The sequence below is a fragment of the Sus scrofa genome, chromosome 6 (genome assembly GCF_054392235.1).
Source record: "Sus scrofa isolate SSC_HxYL_T2T_F1_AM1 chromosome 6, Sscrofa_HxYL_maternal_Yorkshire_Landrace_v2.0, whole genome shotgun sequence".
Classification (NCBI taxonomy): Eukaryota; Metazoa; Chordata; class Mammalia; order Artiodactyla; family Suidae; genus Sus; species Sus scrofa.
The window spans coordinates 164,389,069-164,403,242 of record NC_139388.1 but is presented as its reverse complement, the minus strand read 5'-3'; the positions used below and the strand labels follow the sequence as shown (position 1 = coordinate 164,403,242).

Here is a 14,174-nt window from a genome sequence, read left to right as displayed (position 1 = left end):
TGTTTTGTTCTGTTTTAATGGCTGCACCCTGGCATATGGAAGTTCCCAGGGCAGGGATTGAGTCTGAGCCCCATTTGTGATTTACCTTTTGGCAACACTGGATCCTTAACCCACTGTGCCAGGGATTGAACCCACAACTACTCAGTGACCTGAGCCACTGCAATTGGATTCTTTCTTTCTTTTCTTTTTTTTTTTTTTTTTTTTTCTCAGTCAGATTATTAACACACTGAACCACAGTGGAAACTCCTGTTTTCCATTCTTATAATGGTTTTTAGTATTGATTTCATTAAAAAAAATTAGGATCTATGAAATTGTCTTGCCAAAAAGAAATCAAAGTTAAATCTGATCAAATTTTTGTATATATATATATATATATATTTTTTTTTTTTTAGGGCTACACTCATGTCATATGGAGGTTCCCAGGCTAGGGGTTGAATCGGAGCTGTAGCTGCCAGCCTATGCCAGAGCCACAGCAACACAGGATCTGAGACGCATCTGCAGCCTACACCACAGCTCACAGCAATGCTGGATCCTTAACCCACTAAGTGAGGCCAGGGATCAAACCTGCATCCTCATGGATGGTTTGTTAACCACTGAGCCACGAAGGGACTCCAAATTTTGATATTTTTCAGTCAGTTTTAGGAAATACTATTCAAGAGAAACATGTTAAACACTGCCACAGGAAGGCAATCAATGAAATCAAGTGAAATGAAAGTATAGGACAAATGACTCAATTTCTTCAATAAAATATTTTTGAAGGAGAACTTGTAGAAGAGACTTGAGGCATATTCACAGTGATAATGTATGAACTTTGATTCCTGATTTCAATATAACATTAAAAAGCTAAATAAAATTTAAAATTTAAATATATTCATAAAAACTTAATAAAAATACTATATTAAAATATAAAACTAACAAACAGGAGTTCCGTCATGGCTCAGTGGTTAAGGTACCTAACTAGTATCCATGAGGAAGCAGGTTCGATCCCTGGCCTCACTCAGTGGGTTAAGGATGTGGCATTGCCATAAGCTGTGGTGTAGGCCAGTGGCTACAGCTCTGATTTGACCCCTAGCCTGGGACCCTCCACATGCCATGGGTGCAGCCCTAAAAAGAAAGAAAAAAATATATATATATATAAAACTAATACAGTGATGAATGCATATATTAGAAAAGAGAGATCTACAGTCAATCATCTAAGCTTTCACCTTAAGAAGAAGAGCAAATTAACTCCAAAGTAAGCAGAAGAAATATTAAAACTTAGAGGAGAAATTAAAAACACAAAGTCAGTAGTGAAAACTCATTGAAACTAAAGGCTAGTTCTTTGAGAAGATTAGTAAAATCAATAAGCCTCTAGACAGGCTAATTAAAAAAGAGAAAGGACACAAATTACTAATACCAGAAATCAAAGAAGGGACATCACTACCCATTCCATTAAAAGGATGATAGAGGGACTTCCCCTGTGGCCTAGTGATTAAAGTTCCAGCATTTTCACTGCTGTGATGCAGGTTCAATCCCTGGCCCAGGAACTTCTGCATGTCGCAGACAGGGCAAAACAAAACAAAACAACAACAACAACAACAACAAAAAAACACTCCCCAAAACAAACCCAAAACACAATCCAAAAAACTAAAAGGGTAGTAGAGGGATACTATGAACAACTCTATGTCCACAAAGGTGATAACTCAGAAGAAATGGAACAGTCTCTTGAAAGACGCAATTTGCCAAAACTCACACAAGAAGCAATAGACAGCACGAATAGGCTAGTATCTATTAAAGAAATTGGGTCAGGAGTTCCCTGGTGACTCAGTGGGTTAAGGATCTGGCATTGTTGCTGCTGTGTCATGGGTTCAGTCCATGGCCTTGGAACTTCTGCATGTGGGCATGGCTAAAAAAAAAAAAGAAAGAAAGAAATTGGGTTAATAATTAATAACCTTCCAAATGAGGAAGTACCAAGCTCAGATACATTCTCTGCTGAATTCTATGAAGCATGTGAAGAAGAAACTATGCCAATTCTCCATAATCTCTTTCAGGAGATAGAATCAGAGAGAATATCTCCTGACTCATTCTATGAGGCCAGCATTTCCCTAATTATAAAACCAGAAAAGACATTTCAAGGAAACCACAGACCAGTATCTATTATGAACATAGATGCAAAAATCCTTAACAAAATATTAGGAAATTGAATCCAACAGTGTGTAAAAAGAATCACGTACTGTGACCAAGTAGGATTTATCCTAGTCAGGCAAGTGCAGTTCAACATTAGGAAATCGATTAATGTAATCCATCACATTAACAGACAAAAGAAGAAAAATCACAAGATAATCAACAAGTGCAGAAAAAGCACTTGACGGAATCTAGCACCGATTCATGATAAAAACTCTTAGTAAATTAGGATGAGAGAGGAACTTCCTCAGCATGATAAAGAGCATCTACAAAAAACTGACAGCTGACATACTTAATGGGGAGAAACTTGTAACATTCCCACTAAGATCAGGAACAAGGTAAGATGTCCCCTTTCACCACTGCTTTTCATCATTCATACTGGAAGTCCTAGCTAAGGCAATAAGACAGGAAAAAGAAAGAAAAGTAAGCAGATTGGGAAGAAAGAAAGAAACCTGTCTTTGGTCACAGACAGCATAGTCACCTATGCAGAAAGTCTGAAAACATTTACCAGAAAACCCTTTCCTGGAGGCAATAAGTGATTACAGCAAGGGTGCTGTATGTATATAAGGTTAATATACAAAAGTCAGTGGCTTTCCTATATACCAGCAGTGAATAAGTGGAATTTGAAATTAAGAACACAGTACTATATTTGCACCCCCTAAAGTGGAATATGTATGTATAAATCTATCAGAATATGCATGTACATGATTTGTATAAGGAAAACTACAAAATTTTGATGAAAGAAATTAAAAAAGAATAAATAAATGGAGAGTTATTCCATATTCATGGAATAATCAGTGTTGTCAAGATGTCAGTTCTCTACACTGATCTATAGATTCAATGCAATTCCAGTAAAAATCCCAGCAAATTTTTTAGTGTATATCCATAAACTGATTCTGATATTTGTGTGGAGAGGCTAAAGCCCCAGTATAGACAACACACTATTGAAGAAGAACAAAGTTGGAGGACTGGCACCACCAGACTTCAAGACTTACCAGAAAGCTATAGCAATCAAGACAGTCTGGCACTAGTGTAAGAGTAGACAAACAGATCAATGGAACAGAAGAGAGAGCCCACAGAATAAGAGTCAACTTATCCTTGACAGAGAGAGAGGTGACACAATGGACAAACAGCATCCACATGCAACAAATTAAATCTAGATGCAAATCTTACACATTACACAAAAATTTACTCAAAATAGATCATAGAAAGTATAAGACACCTAGAAGATAATGTAAGAGAAAATCTGGAAGACCTTGAATTTGGTGATGAGTTTTTAGATACCAAAGCTCAATCCATGATAAGAATTGATAAGCTAGATTTTAGTAAAATGAAAAATTCCTGCACTGTAAAATAAATTGTCAAGAGAATGAAAAGGCAAGCCAAAGACTGGGAAAAAATACTTGCATAAGACATTTCCAATAAAGAAATGTTATCTAAAATATACAAGGAACTCAATAAGAAAACAACTCAATGTAAAAATGGGCCAAAGACCTTAACAGACACCCTATGAAAGAAAATAACCAGATGGCAAATAAGCATATGAGTAGTTGCCCACAGCTTTTGTCTTAAGAGTAATGCAAATTAAGACAACAGTGAGGGAGTTCCTCTCATGGCACAGCGGAAACAAATCCAACCAGGAACCATGAGGTTGCTGGTTCGATCCCTGGCCTCACTCAGTGGGTTAAAGATGCAGCACTGTTGTGAGTTGTGTAGGTTGCAGACGCGGCTCAGATCTGACGTGGCTGTGGCTGTGGCATAGGCTGGCGGCTACAGCTCCTATTAGACCCCTAGCCTGGAAACCTTTATGCCGCAGGTGCAGCCCTAAAAAGACAACAACCAACCAACCAAACAAAAAAACGACAGTGAGATACTACTGCACACCTATTAGAATGCCCAAAATCCAGAATGCTGACGTCACCAAATGATGGTGAGGATGCGCGGAATGCAAAATGGTACAGCCACTTTGGAAGATAGTTCGGCAGTTTTTTGTAAAGAGAAACATAGGCTTACCATACAATCAGGTGATCATACTCCTAGGAATTTATATAACTGAGTTGAAAACTTATATTCAACAAAAACCTGTATGTGAATGTTTATAGCAGCTTTATTCACAATAGCCAATCTTGAAAGCAACCAAAATGCCCTTCAGTAGGTGAATGGATAAGTAAACTGTGGTACCTCCAGCCAATGGAATATTCAGTGCTAAAAAGAAACAAGCTTATCAAGCCTTGAAAAGAAATGGAGGGATCTTTAAATACATATTATTAAGTGAAGGAAGCCAATATAAAAGGGCTATATACTGTATGATTACAACTAGATGACATTTCTGGAAAAGGCAAAACTATCGGTGATTACAAGGGTTAATGGAGAGGGAAAGATGAAAAGGGAGAGCACAGGAGATTTTTAGGGCAATGAAACTACTCTGTGTGATACTATAGTGGTGCATAAATGGGACTGTACATTTGTCTAAACCCGTGGAATGTGCAAGACCAAAATGAACCCTAAGGTAAACGATTGACTTCTAAATGAGAATGATGTGTCAATGTCGGTTCATAGATTGTAAAATATGTACCGCTGTGGTGGGGGATGTTGATAATGGCAGAGGCTAGGCATTTGTGTTTAGGGGGAGGGATATATAGGAAAGCTCTATACCTTCTGCTTAATTTTGCTGTAAACTCAAAACTGCTCTAAAAAACAGTCTATTAAATACATATATATGACATAAAAATGTTGCTACTGCTTAATATTTGATATTGTGAAATGGTTTATTTTTAAGGTGTGGTATTGGTATTGTTATGTTAAAATAGTCTATGTTTCAGAGATATATACTGAAATATTTAAAGATAAAATGATACCTAAAATGTATTTCAAAATTATTAAATGGGAGAGAAGTGGGTGGCTTTGATAACTGTTTCACTTGAGTAATGGGCACTTGGGGGTTTATTATGCTGTTATGTATACTTCTACATGATTGAAATTTCCTATAATAAAATTTTTTTAAAATCAAGAATGGGAGTTCCCATTGTGGCTCGGTGGTAACGAACCTGACTAGTATCCGTGAGGATGTGGCTTTGATCCCTGGCCTCACTCAGTGGGTTAAGGATCCAGCATTGCCGTGAGCTATGGTGTAGGTCGAAGAGGAAGAGGCAGCTCGGATCTGACATTGCTGTGCTGTGACATAGGCCAGCAGCTGCAACTCTGATTTGACCCTTACCTTGGGAACTTCCATATGCCATGGGTGCAGCTCTAAAAAAAAAGATTAAAAAAAAAAAAAAAATCAAGAATGGCCAGAGTATCATTACAAAAATAGGGATATGTTTTAATTGCTTGCTTTTATAAATTAGCACTTTTGGCCCACATATTAATTTTACAATGCAATATAAGTGTGTTGTTTATTTATATGGTACTAACAGGATATATAAAAAATTAATTCAGAGTATATTAAAGGATATGTGTCTGATAACTTTGTACAGACTTGAGGTTTTATGTTGAATGTTGTTTTCTTACAACTCTTCCTGTTTATATAGGCTCACTTGGAAATAAAGTTGAAAGGTTTAGTTTAGAGATCCTTTGTAGCCAGCTCTTTGATATACTCTTAAAATGACTTTAGTAATTATTGTTTTCAACTGAAAACAGTAAAGTTGGATTAGGTGTTTGTACAGAGGCAGAATTGGAATCTGATTGTACTGCTTTAGCTCTTATGTTGATTTTGGTATTTGTTAATAATAAGGAAGGGTGTAAAGTACTCTTTTTCACTTAAGAATTTTTACAAGTTATTACAGTCACGAGTCTTCGCAAATGGCTGGATATTGGTCGGTTATAAGCACTGTCCTGTTTTTTGTTTTTGCAAGGCATAATTACAGAGTTTTTTTTTTTTTTTTTTTTTTTTTGGAAGACCTGGAACATTATTTTTTTCTACTTTCTAGTGTGGAAAGAAATAAATGAGAATTGGATAATTTGAATTTTCAAGAGTTGCAAAGGAGTGTTATTCCCACTGTAAGGGAGTATGAACAGGCACAAAAAATACTGAAATATTAAGCTTATTCGTAAATTTGGCAGTAGGATTTGTTATGTGGAAAACCATGAGTGGAAAATTTTAAAAGGAAAGAATTATTATTTAGCACCTGTAATGCACTACATTTCACAATGTGTTATCTCATTTAATTTTCACAAAAGCCTTACGCGGAGACTATTAATATTGAAGTTTTACATGTGAGGAAAAACAGGCTCAGGGATTTTAAATTATTCATGTAAAATCATTTGGATAATGAATGATAAAGTTGAGATTGGAACCCATAAGTGCCTCATTAAGGAAAATTATATATATAAACACACAAGTTTAACATTTTAACCAGTACTTAACTGGAACATTATATAGTATATGTATTATAAATCATAATTTGTCTCTACAGTTAGCTAGTTCATACAGATCCTGTCATTTAAGGTCATTCATAACCATTTGGCTATAAAACTTCAGGTCGCAATTATTAATAAACTGCTTAAAATGTGTTTGTTAAATTGTGACTTGAACAGTTGTGACTGTTTATTTATGCAGTAATTTTACAAATCAAGGGAGCAGTAAACATTTATTGAGTACTTATGTTATTTCAGGCAGCTTGATATCAGTTTTACAGTACTTTCCTTCATTGTTCCATGACATTTACATTTCATTTTTCATTTATTTTTTTATTTTTGTCTTTTTAGGGCTGTACCTGTGGCATATGGAGGTTCCTAGGCGAGGGGTCAAATCAGAGCTATAGGCACTGGCCTACGCCACAGCCGAAGCAGTGCGAAATCTGAGCTGCATCTGCGACCTATACCACAGCTCACGGTAGTTCCGGATCCTTGACCCCCTGAGCAAGGCCAGGGATTGAACCTGAGTCCTCACGGATATTAGATTCGTTTCTGCTGAGCCACAACGGGAACTCCCATCGTGTTTATACTTCAGTTTGGGAAAAATGGAGAATATGTTTAATAAATGCAATAGATTGTGTTAATTGTCATAATAAAGGTATATGATATATTTCAGTAAGTGGTAAGTTCACATGTACAAATATGTAATTCTCTTTATTTCTGGAACTGACTTTTTGACAGAGCCTATAGCTCAGGGAACTAGTGAAGATACTTAGATGACATTTGGAAAGCTGTGGGATGCTTTTGGTAGTCACAAAGACTGGGGCTGTTAAAACTGGCATTTTGTAATCTGGGACCAGGACAATGCTGCCTAGTGTAGAATTGGCTCCCCCAGAATGTCAAGAGGGCACTTGTTGAGAAACACTGACTAACCTGGCTCATGGCAGACAACTTCATCTTAGTCTTTTAGGCAAATTCAGTATTATCCAGTGACTTAAAATCTAGGATTATTAACCCATTCTCAGTTGGTTCAAATCTCTTAGATTCTGCCCATGTTTTCCACAGTACTAATTCTAATGACTTGGGGATCTTATTACATCATTGTCTTTTTGAGAACAAGGGCCAGCGTTTGCAGGTCTCTCTTCCATTTTATGTCGTGGTACACTCTATGTCAGTCACAGGCACTGTCCATTGGTGGTTTTGTGGTGTTAAGATACATCAGTTTCATGTAGTTTTCTGGCATGAGCCATCCCTTCCCCTGTCTGCCATTTCTTTGCCATTCCACATACTCTTTTGGCAGATTACCCACTTTTCTAACTAAAATCTATGCCTTTCTCTAACCCTATGGGAAATGTAAAGGATTCCCGCCACACTGTTGTTAAAACCTATGGAATGTTGGTACAGATGGATATTCTTGATTCCTTCTGTTTAACTGCATTATGCTGCCCCCTAGCTCACTCCTTAAAAAAGATATATATATTTTTTCATTCTTTCTGAGGTTATTGTCCTAAAACGTAAGACCCCTTCTTCTGAAAGTTGACAACTGTATTAGTTTGCTAGGGCTGCTACAACAAAATACGACTAACAGGGTTAACTTTAACGAAGGGAACTTACTGTGTCACAATTTCAGAGGCTAAGAAGGCTGAGATTGAGGTGGTGACAAGGTTGGTTCCTTCTGAGGGCTGTGAGAGAAAGATCTGTTCTGTGCTTCCCTCCTTGGTTTATAGATGGTTGTCTTTATGTTCACATGGTATCCTTGCTGTGGGCTTGCTGTGTCCAAATTTCTACTTTTATAGGGTCACCAGTCCTTGTGGATTAGGAGCCCACCCTAATGAACTCATTTTAACTTGAATATCTCTATAGTGGCCTCTTTCCCAATGAGGTCACATTCTGAAGTAGTAGGCATTAAGATCTCGTATGTATTTGGGAGAGATGCAATTTAACCCTAACACTAGTTAATATATTCTTTCTTATTCTATTTTTTAAAATACAGAAAAAGTCTACTCACAGTTTAAAGATCCTAATCCAAAACCTTAAAAAATCATGTAAAAAGATAGAAAAAAGCCCTATTTCTATCCATCTTTCATCCTCTAATTTGACTACCACTTTTCCATGTCAGTCAGTACACGCAGACTACCTCATTCTTTTTTTTTTTCTTTTTCCTCTTTTTAGGGTTGCACCTTCAGAATATGGACGTTCCCAGGCTAGGGGTAGAATCAGAGCTACAGCTGCTGGCCTACGCCACAGCTACAGCAACGTGGGATCTAAGCTGCGTCTGTGACCTGCACCACAGCTCACAGCAATGCCAGATCTTTGACCCACTAAACAAGGCCAGGGGTTGAACCCAATCCTCATGGACGCTAGTCGGATTCATTTCCACTGTGCCGTAACAGGAACTCTGAGATAATTCTTACAGACATCTCTTTGCACATGGGGGTTTTTTTGTAGGATAAATTATGAAACTTGTATATACTGAGTCATAAATAAACACTTAAAAATTTTAAAGATATTGTTAAATTAACCTTCTGATATGCTGTATCAGCAGGATACGAGAAAAAGTTCCTCTTTTATCTAAGCCTTCTCCATCATTGGATAATATCAGTTAAAAAATAAAGCTTTGCCTGTATCCTATAATATCTCATTCTTTTAATTTTGTCACAAGTAATATTTAGTATGTCTTTATTTATTGGCAATTTTATTTAATTTTCTGTGAATTTATCTCTGTGAGTTCTTTGCCCATTTTTGGAGGCATTTTTATTTTTCTTATTAGTTTATAAAGCACTTTGTATGTTACGATTTTAGCCCTTCCTTTGTCCATTGTATATAATACTAATATTTTATCCCATCTGAAACTTTTTCTTTTAGATGCTATTGCTAATGGAAGTATTCTGTGATTTCCTTTGCAGATTGTTCATTACTAGTATGTATAGAAATACAACTGATTATTGTTGACTTTGTACCCTGCAACTTTGCTGAATTCATTTATTCTAATAAATTTTTTATGGAATCTTTAGGGTTTTCTATATTCAAAATCATATCTGCAAACAGAGGTAATTTTACTTCTTCCTTTCTAATTTGAATGCCCCTTATTTCTTTTCTTTTTCTTTCCTTTTTGCTTTTTAGGGCCGTACTTGTGGCATATGGAAGTTCCCAAGCCAGGAGTTGAATTCGAGCTACAGCTGTGGCCTACGTGACAGCCACAGCAATGCAGGATCCAAGCCATGTCTGCAACCCACACCCCAGCTCATGGCAATGCAAGGTCCTCAACCCACTGAGCAGGTCCTCATTGGTAATAGGTTCTTTACTGCTGAGCCACAGTGAGAGCCCCCCTTTTATTTCTTTTTCTTGCCCAGTTACTCTGACTAGAACTTCTAATATTGTGTTGAATAGAAGAGGTGAAGGCAGGCATCCTTACCTTATTCCTAATCTTAGAGGAGAAGTTTTCAACCTTTTACCTTTGATTATGTTGTTTGCTGTGGGTTTTTCATATATGGCTTTTATTATGATATGATACTTTCCTTCTAATTCTAGTTTTTTGAGTGTTTTTATTATGAAAGTGAATTTTGTCAGATGCTTTTTCTCTATTAATTGAGATGATCACATGTTTTTTCTTTTTCATTCTGTTAATGTGTATTAACATTGATTTTTTTTTTATGTTTATCTATGCCAAATTTATTCTTGGTCCTCTCTGTTCCACCTCCCCCCAGATCTGATCATGTATTTCTCCTTGTTTTTGGTCTTTTTAGAGCCACACCCGAGGCATATGGAAGTTCCCAGGCTAGGGGTTGAATTGGAGCTGTAACCACTGGCCTCTGCCACAGCCACGCAGGATCTGAGCTGCATCAGTGACCTTCACCACAGCTCACGGCAACACCAGGCCCTTAACCCACTGAGCGAGGGCAGGGATCATCGAACCTGCGTCCTCATGGATGCTAGTCAGATTTGTTTCCAATGAGCCATGCTGGGAACTCCATGACCATGTATTTCTCTTTGATTAAACATTTAAGTGTTCAATTAAAAGATCAAAGCTATTAATACAACCTAAAGAACCTTTGCTTTGTCTGGCCTCATCTTCTTCCATGCATCCCTTAACCTTCTGGGCCTCTAGCCACCTTAACTCTTTTTAAAAGTTTCTTGAAAGAGCCATGTAATGACCCCGAAGGAACCTTTGCATGTAGTGTTTCCTCTGCTTATTACTGTCTCTTTCCTTGGTACCATTTTATGCATAGAAAACTTTTACCTATGCTTCAGATTTTATCTCTTGTCATTTCCTAGGTACAATCTTCCCTGACCCTGCCAATCTAGGTAAAGCTTAGATTACGTGATCTTTTTTTTATCTTGTACTTCTTTTGAAGGAAGAAATTTTACATCCACTTGTGTAATGATGCAACTTTATATTGTAACCTCTATAGACTGTGAATTCCATAAAAGCAAGGGCCATATATACATCTGTTTTGTTCACTGCCATGCCCAGTGGGGTGGCCTAATGCCCAGTACTTAATCAGGGCTCAAATAGTTGTGGAATAAATGAGTGAAGGCTTCTTGGTTTTACTTCTTGATTAGAAAGATTATTGAAGCATTTCAAGAAGATTAACATAATTCAGTTTACTCTTTAAAATGTTCTGTTATTTAGTATTTATGGAAAAGCTGAATAGGAAATATACATCTGAAGATTTGGAGGACAAATGATCTTCTAGGACTCACAGAATAAAAGGCTTGAATAAATCAGCATAGGATGGAGAGGAAGAGATGGGATTTGGGGAGAACCATTTAAGGGAGAACCAACAGGACTTAATGACTAACAGGATGTGGTCATAGTGTTGGAGAAGGAAAAGTCAAGCCCCAAAATACATGAATTGTATGAGGCGGTTAAGAACAGAGCCTTTGGGAGTTCCTGCTGTGGCACAGTGGGTTAAGAATCTGATGTCTCTAGAGGTGCAGGTTCAATCCCTGGCTTGGCATGGTGCATTAAGGATCTGGTGTTGCTGCAACTGTGGTGTAGGTTGCAGCTGTGGCTTGAATTCAGTCCCTGACGTGGGAACTTTGATATGCCAAGCATGCAGCCGCAAAAGAAAAACAAACAAACAAAGAACAGCCTTTGGAGGCTTATTACATAACTTACTAGCTATGTGACTGAGCCATTTGTTTCACATTTATTTATTTAACTCTGGTAATTATAAATGAATGCCTTCATAGAGTTTATGAGGTTAAATGAGATAAAACACATATGGAAAGTGCCTAGTATTCCTACAGTTTGCTGTAAACATGAACAAGTCATTTAACCATCCAAATTTAGTTTCCTCTGATAGAAAATAAGGATAATATATTCCCTTTTCTCCCTCTATCACAGAGTTACTTTGTGAATGTGAAACCTCTGAAAACTGTAAATTTATCATCATGGTAACTAGGTTTATTAGTAATACTTGGAAGAAAAAATGGTTTCTCTCACTTTATCTTTAAAAGGACCTCATCTCTTGGTTCGTTTTGGTAAGATATAGGATACGTCTTGGCCCTTAAAACTGGATTAGTAAAATTTACCCTCTTGGGAACATCTTTCTGTTTGTATGATGCTGTCTGTGATGAGGGAACTAATGAATTCTCAAGAAAATAAATCATGATAGGGAGCTACTTAGATTCTTTTTGCCTTTGTGGAAAAGAAAAGTAAAATTATCAAGAGCCAACCCTGGAAAGTGGAATTAAGGTGCTGGAAGTTGGCATGACCAATTTTTGGTTACCTGTTCTGATTGCCCGTAGCTGGGGCTGTGCTTATTTTTATGATTGAGTTGTGTATTTTGATCTTTCCTGGCCTTCATAACAAACCAGTGAAAACAGCTGGTATAATTTTTATTCTACCCATAAAGATAGTTTTAAAAAGCAGAGAAAGTTAAAACGCAGAATTCCCAGTCTTTATTTTACCTGCTATATTGCCTTTTCAAACAGAAATAACAGATGTTACTATTGTAAACACCCATGTTGTGGGATGTTTGTTGTCTATAGGAATTTTGCCTGAGGACAGCTTAGATTTTTTTTCTCCTGCTATGTAGTTGTGTAATCTTGGCTGCGATTTTTATTTTCAGCCAACACCTTCACTTTGCTTATTGCTGACAGATGTGTTAATCTCATTCTTGCTTTTGAATTGGGTCTTGTACTCAGTTTCCTCAACTACATTTTCCTTTGAAGTTTTGGTGTTACACTAGACTAGACAGGTTTCCTGTCAGTCAGTGTTGGTCAGTATTGGTTTGCTTCCTTTTATACTGTGATCCTAAGTAAATTTAGTATGTTCTTTTTCCTGCAGGTTTTCTGTGCTTCCTGTTGTAGCCTGAAATGTAAACTGTTATACATGGATAGAAAGGAAGCTAGAGTATGTGTAATCTGCCATTCAGTGCTAATGAATGGTAAGTATTAAAACAGGTTATTGAGACAGAACAGGAGAATTCCTATGAAAAGGCTGTTGTTTTATTTCTGCCTTGCTCCGTGAGTTGTTCACCTTCTCAAGTGTCATAAATTTAACTGAAAAATTCAAAAAATCTTAGCATTTTAGAATTCCTATGTCTAATTTAATGAATAAATGCTAAAATCAGGTAAGTTGCAGGAAGATTGGAAATTCTTGCAGAAATCTGGTGCTGTATGGCTGTTAATTTTTCTGTGAAATGATTGGAGTGGGAGAAGGTAGGCTACTATTGATCATTTAGATGAGGAAATATTAAATTGGGCTGAGATTTTCCTTTCCAGAGATGCTATCTCTTTCTAGGGAATATCATAATAACTTAGAATATATTCTTATTAACACCTAGATTCACTCACCTTGTTAAAATTTTAGAGTCTAGGATCAAATAAAAATTGCATTTTTCTATCAGTTATTACCTTAACACTACTTAGATTTATTATAAGTATAATGGTTTTGAATTTACTTATGTGGTAAAAGAATATGGCCAAGAGAAGGTAAATAGAGCTTATCGAGTGTTCATCTTTTGTGGGACTGGAAATGCATCCAAGGCATTTTAGTTAAAACACAAACAAAAAAACGCCAGAGTGTTCTTCTAAGAGATACAATAGAATTGATCAGGCTACGGTATTTTCTCTTTGAGTGCATCTTTGTACAGTTGCCAGAATAGTTACTAAGAGACATAAAATATTGAACTTGGACACCACTGCCGCCTGTGCCAGGGTAGTATGTCTCCTGGAGGCTAAAACTTATCTGCTCAAGGCCCCTCCTGCTCTGTGTGTCTGCGTTGCTGTAGTGATGTTTCCCTGTCGCTGGCTTATTAACCTATTGCATGTCAGTTAATCTAATCTGTTCTAATTTCCTGTGATCCACCCAATTTCCTCCCATTTCTGAATTCTTATAATTTTGATCAAATATGAATTCATTCTCTTTACTCTTATGGATCATTTTTCAGACGATGGTTATTTCACTCTGTGGCTCAATTGATGATTTTTATTCCCGCTTTCGTTTTCAGATATTTATCCACAGATAAGAGCATGCTGCTTAATTACAGTACCTAACACCTCTTTTATTTGATGAGGTCTTCCAACTTGATAGCTTTTTTTTTTCCTAACTTGACATAGCTAAAGATGAAGGAAATGGCAGAGGATTCATATGGAATACCCACTTTTTATTAAGCCAAGGATGCCCCTAATACGGGATCCTCTAA

The 14,174-nt window shown here is 36.8% G+C and overlaps 1 protein-coding gene across 4 annotated transcripts in view; it reads left to right on the top strand.

Moving 5' to 3' along the window:
* Positions 1 to 14,174, top strand: part of ZFYVE9 (zinc finger FYVE-type containing 9) — a 202,017-nt gene that overhangs the window by 109,562 nt on the left and 78,281 nt on the right. For all 4 annotated transcript variants that reach the window (XM_021096648.2, XM_084965067.1, XM_021096646.2 and 1 more), the window contains exon 5: positions 12,815 to 12,914. In XM_021096648.2, the coding sequence (XP_020952307.2) occupies positions 12,815 to 12,914 (100 nt within the window). The remainder of the gene's footprint in view (positions 1 to 12,814; positions 12,915 to 14,174) is intronic.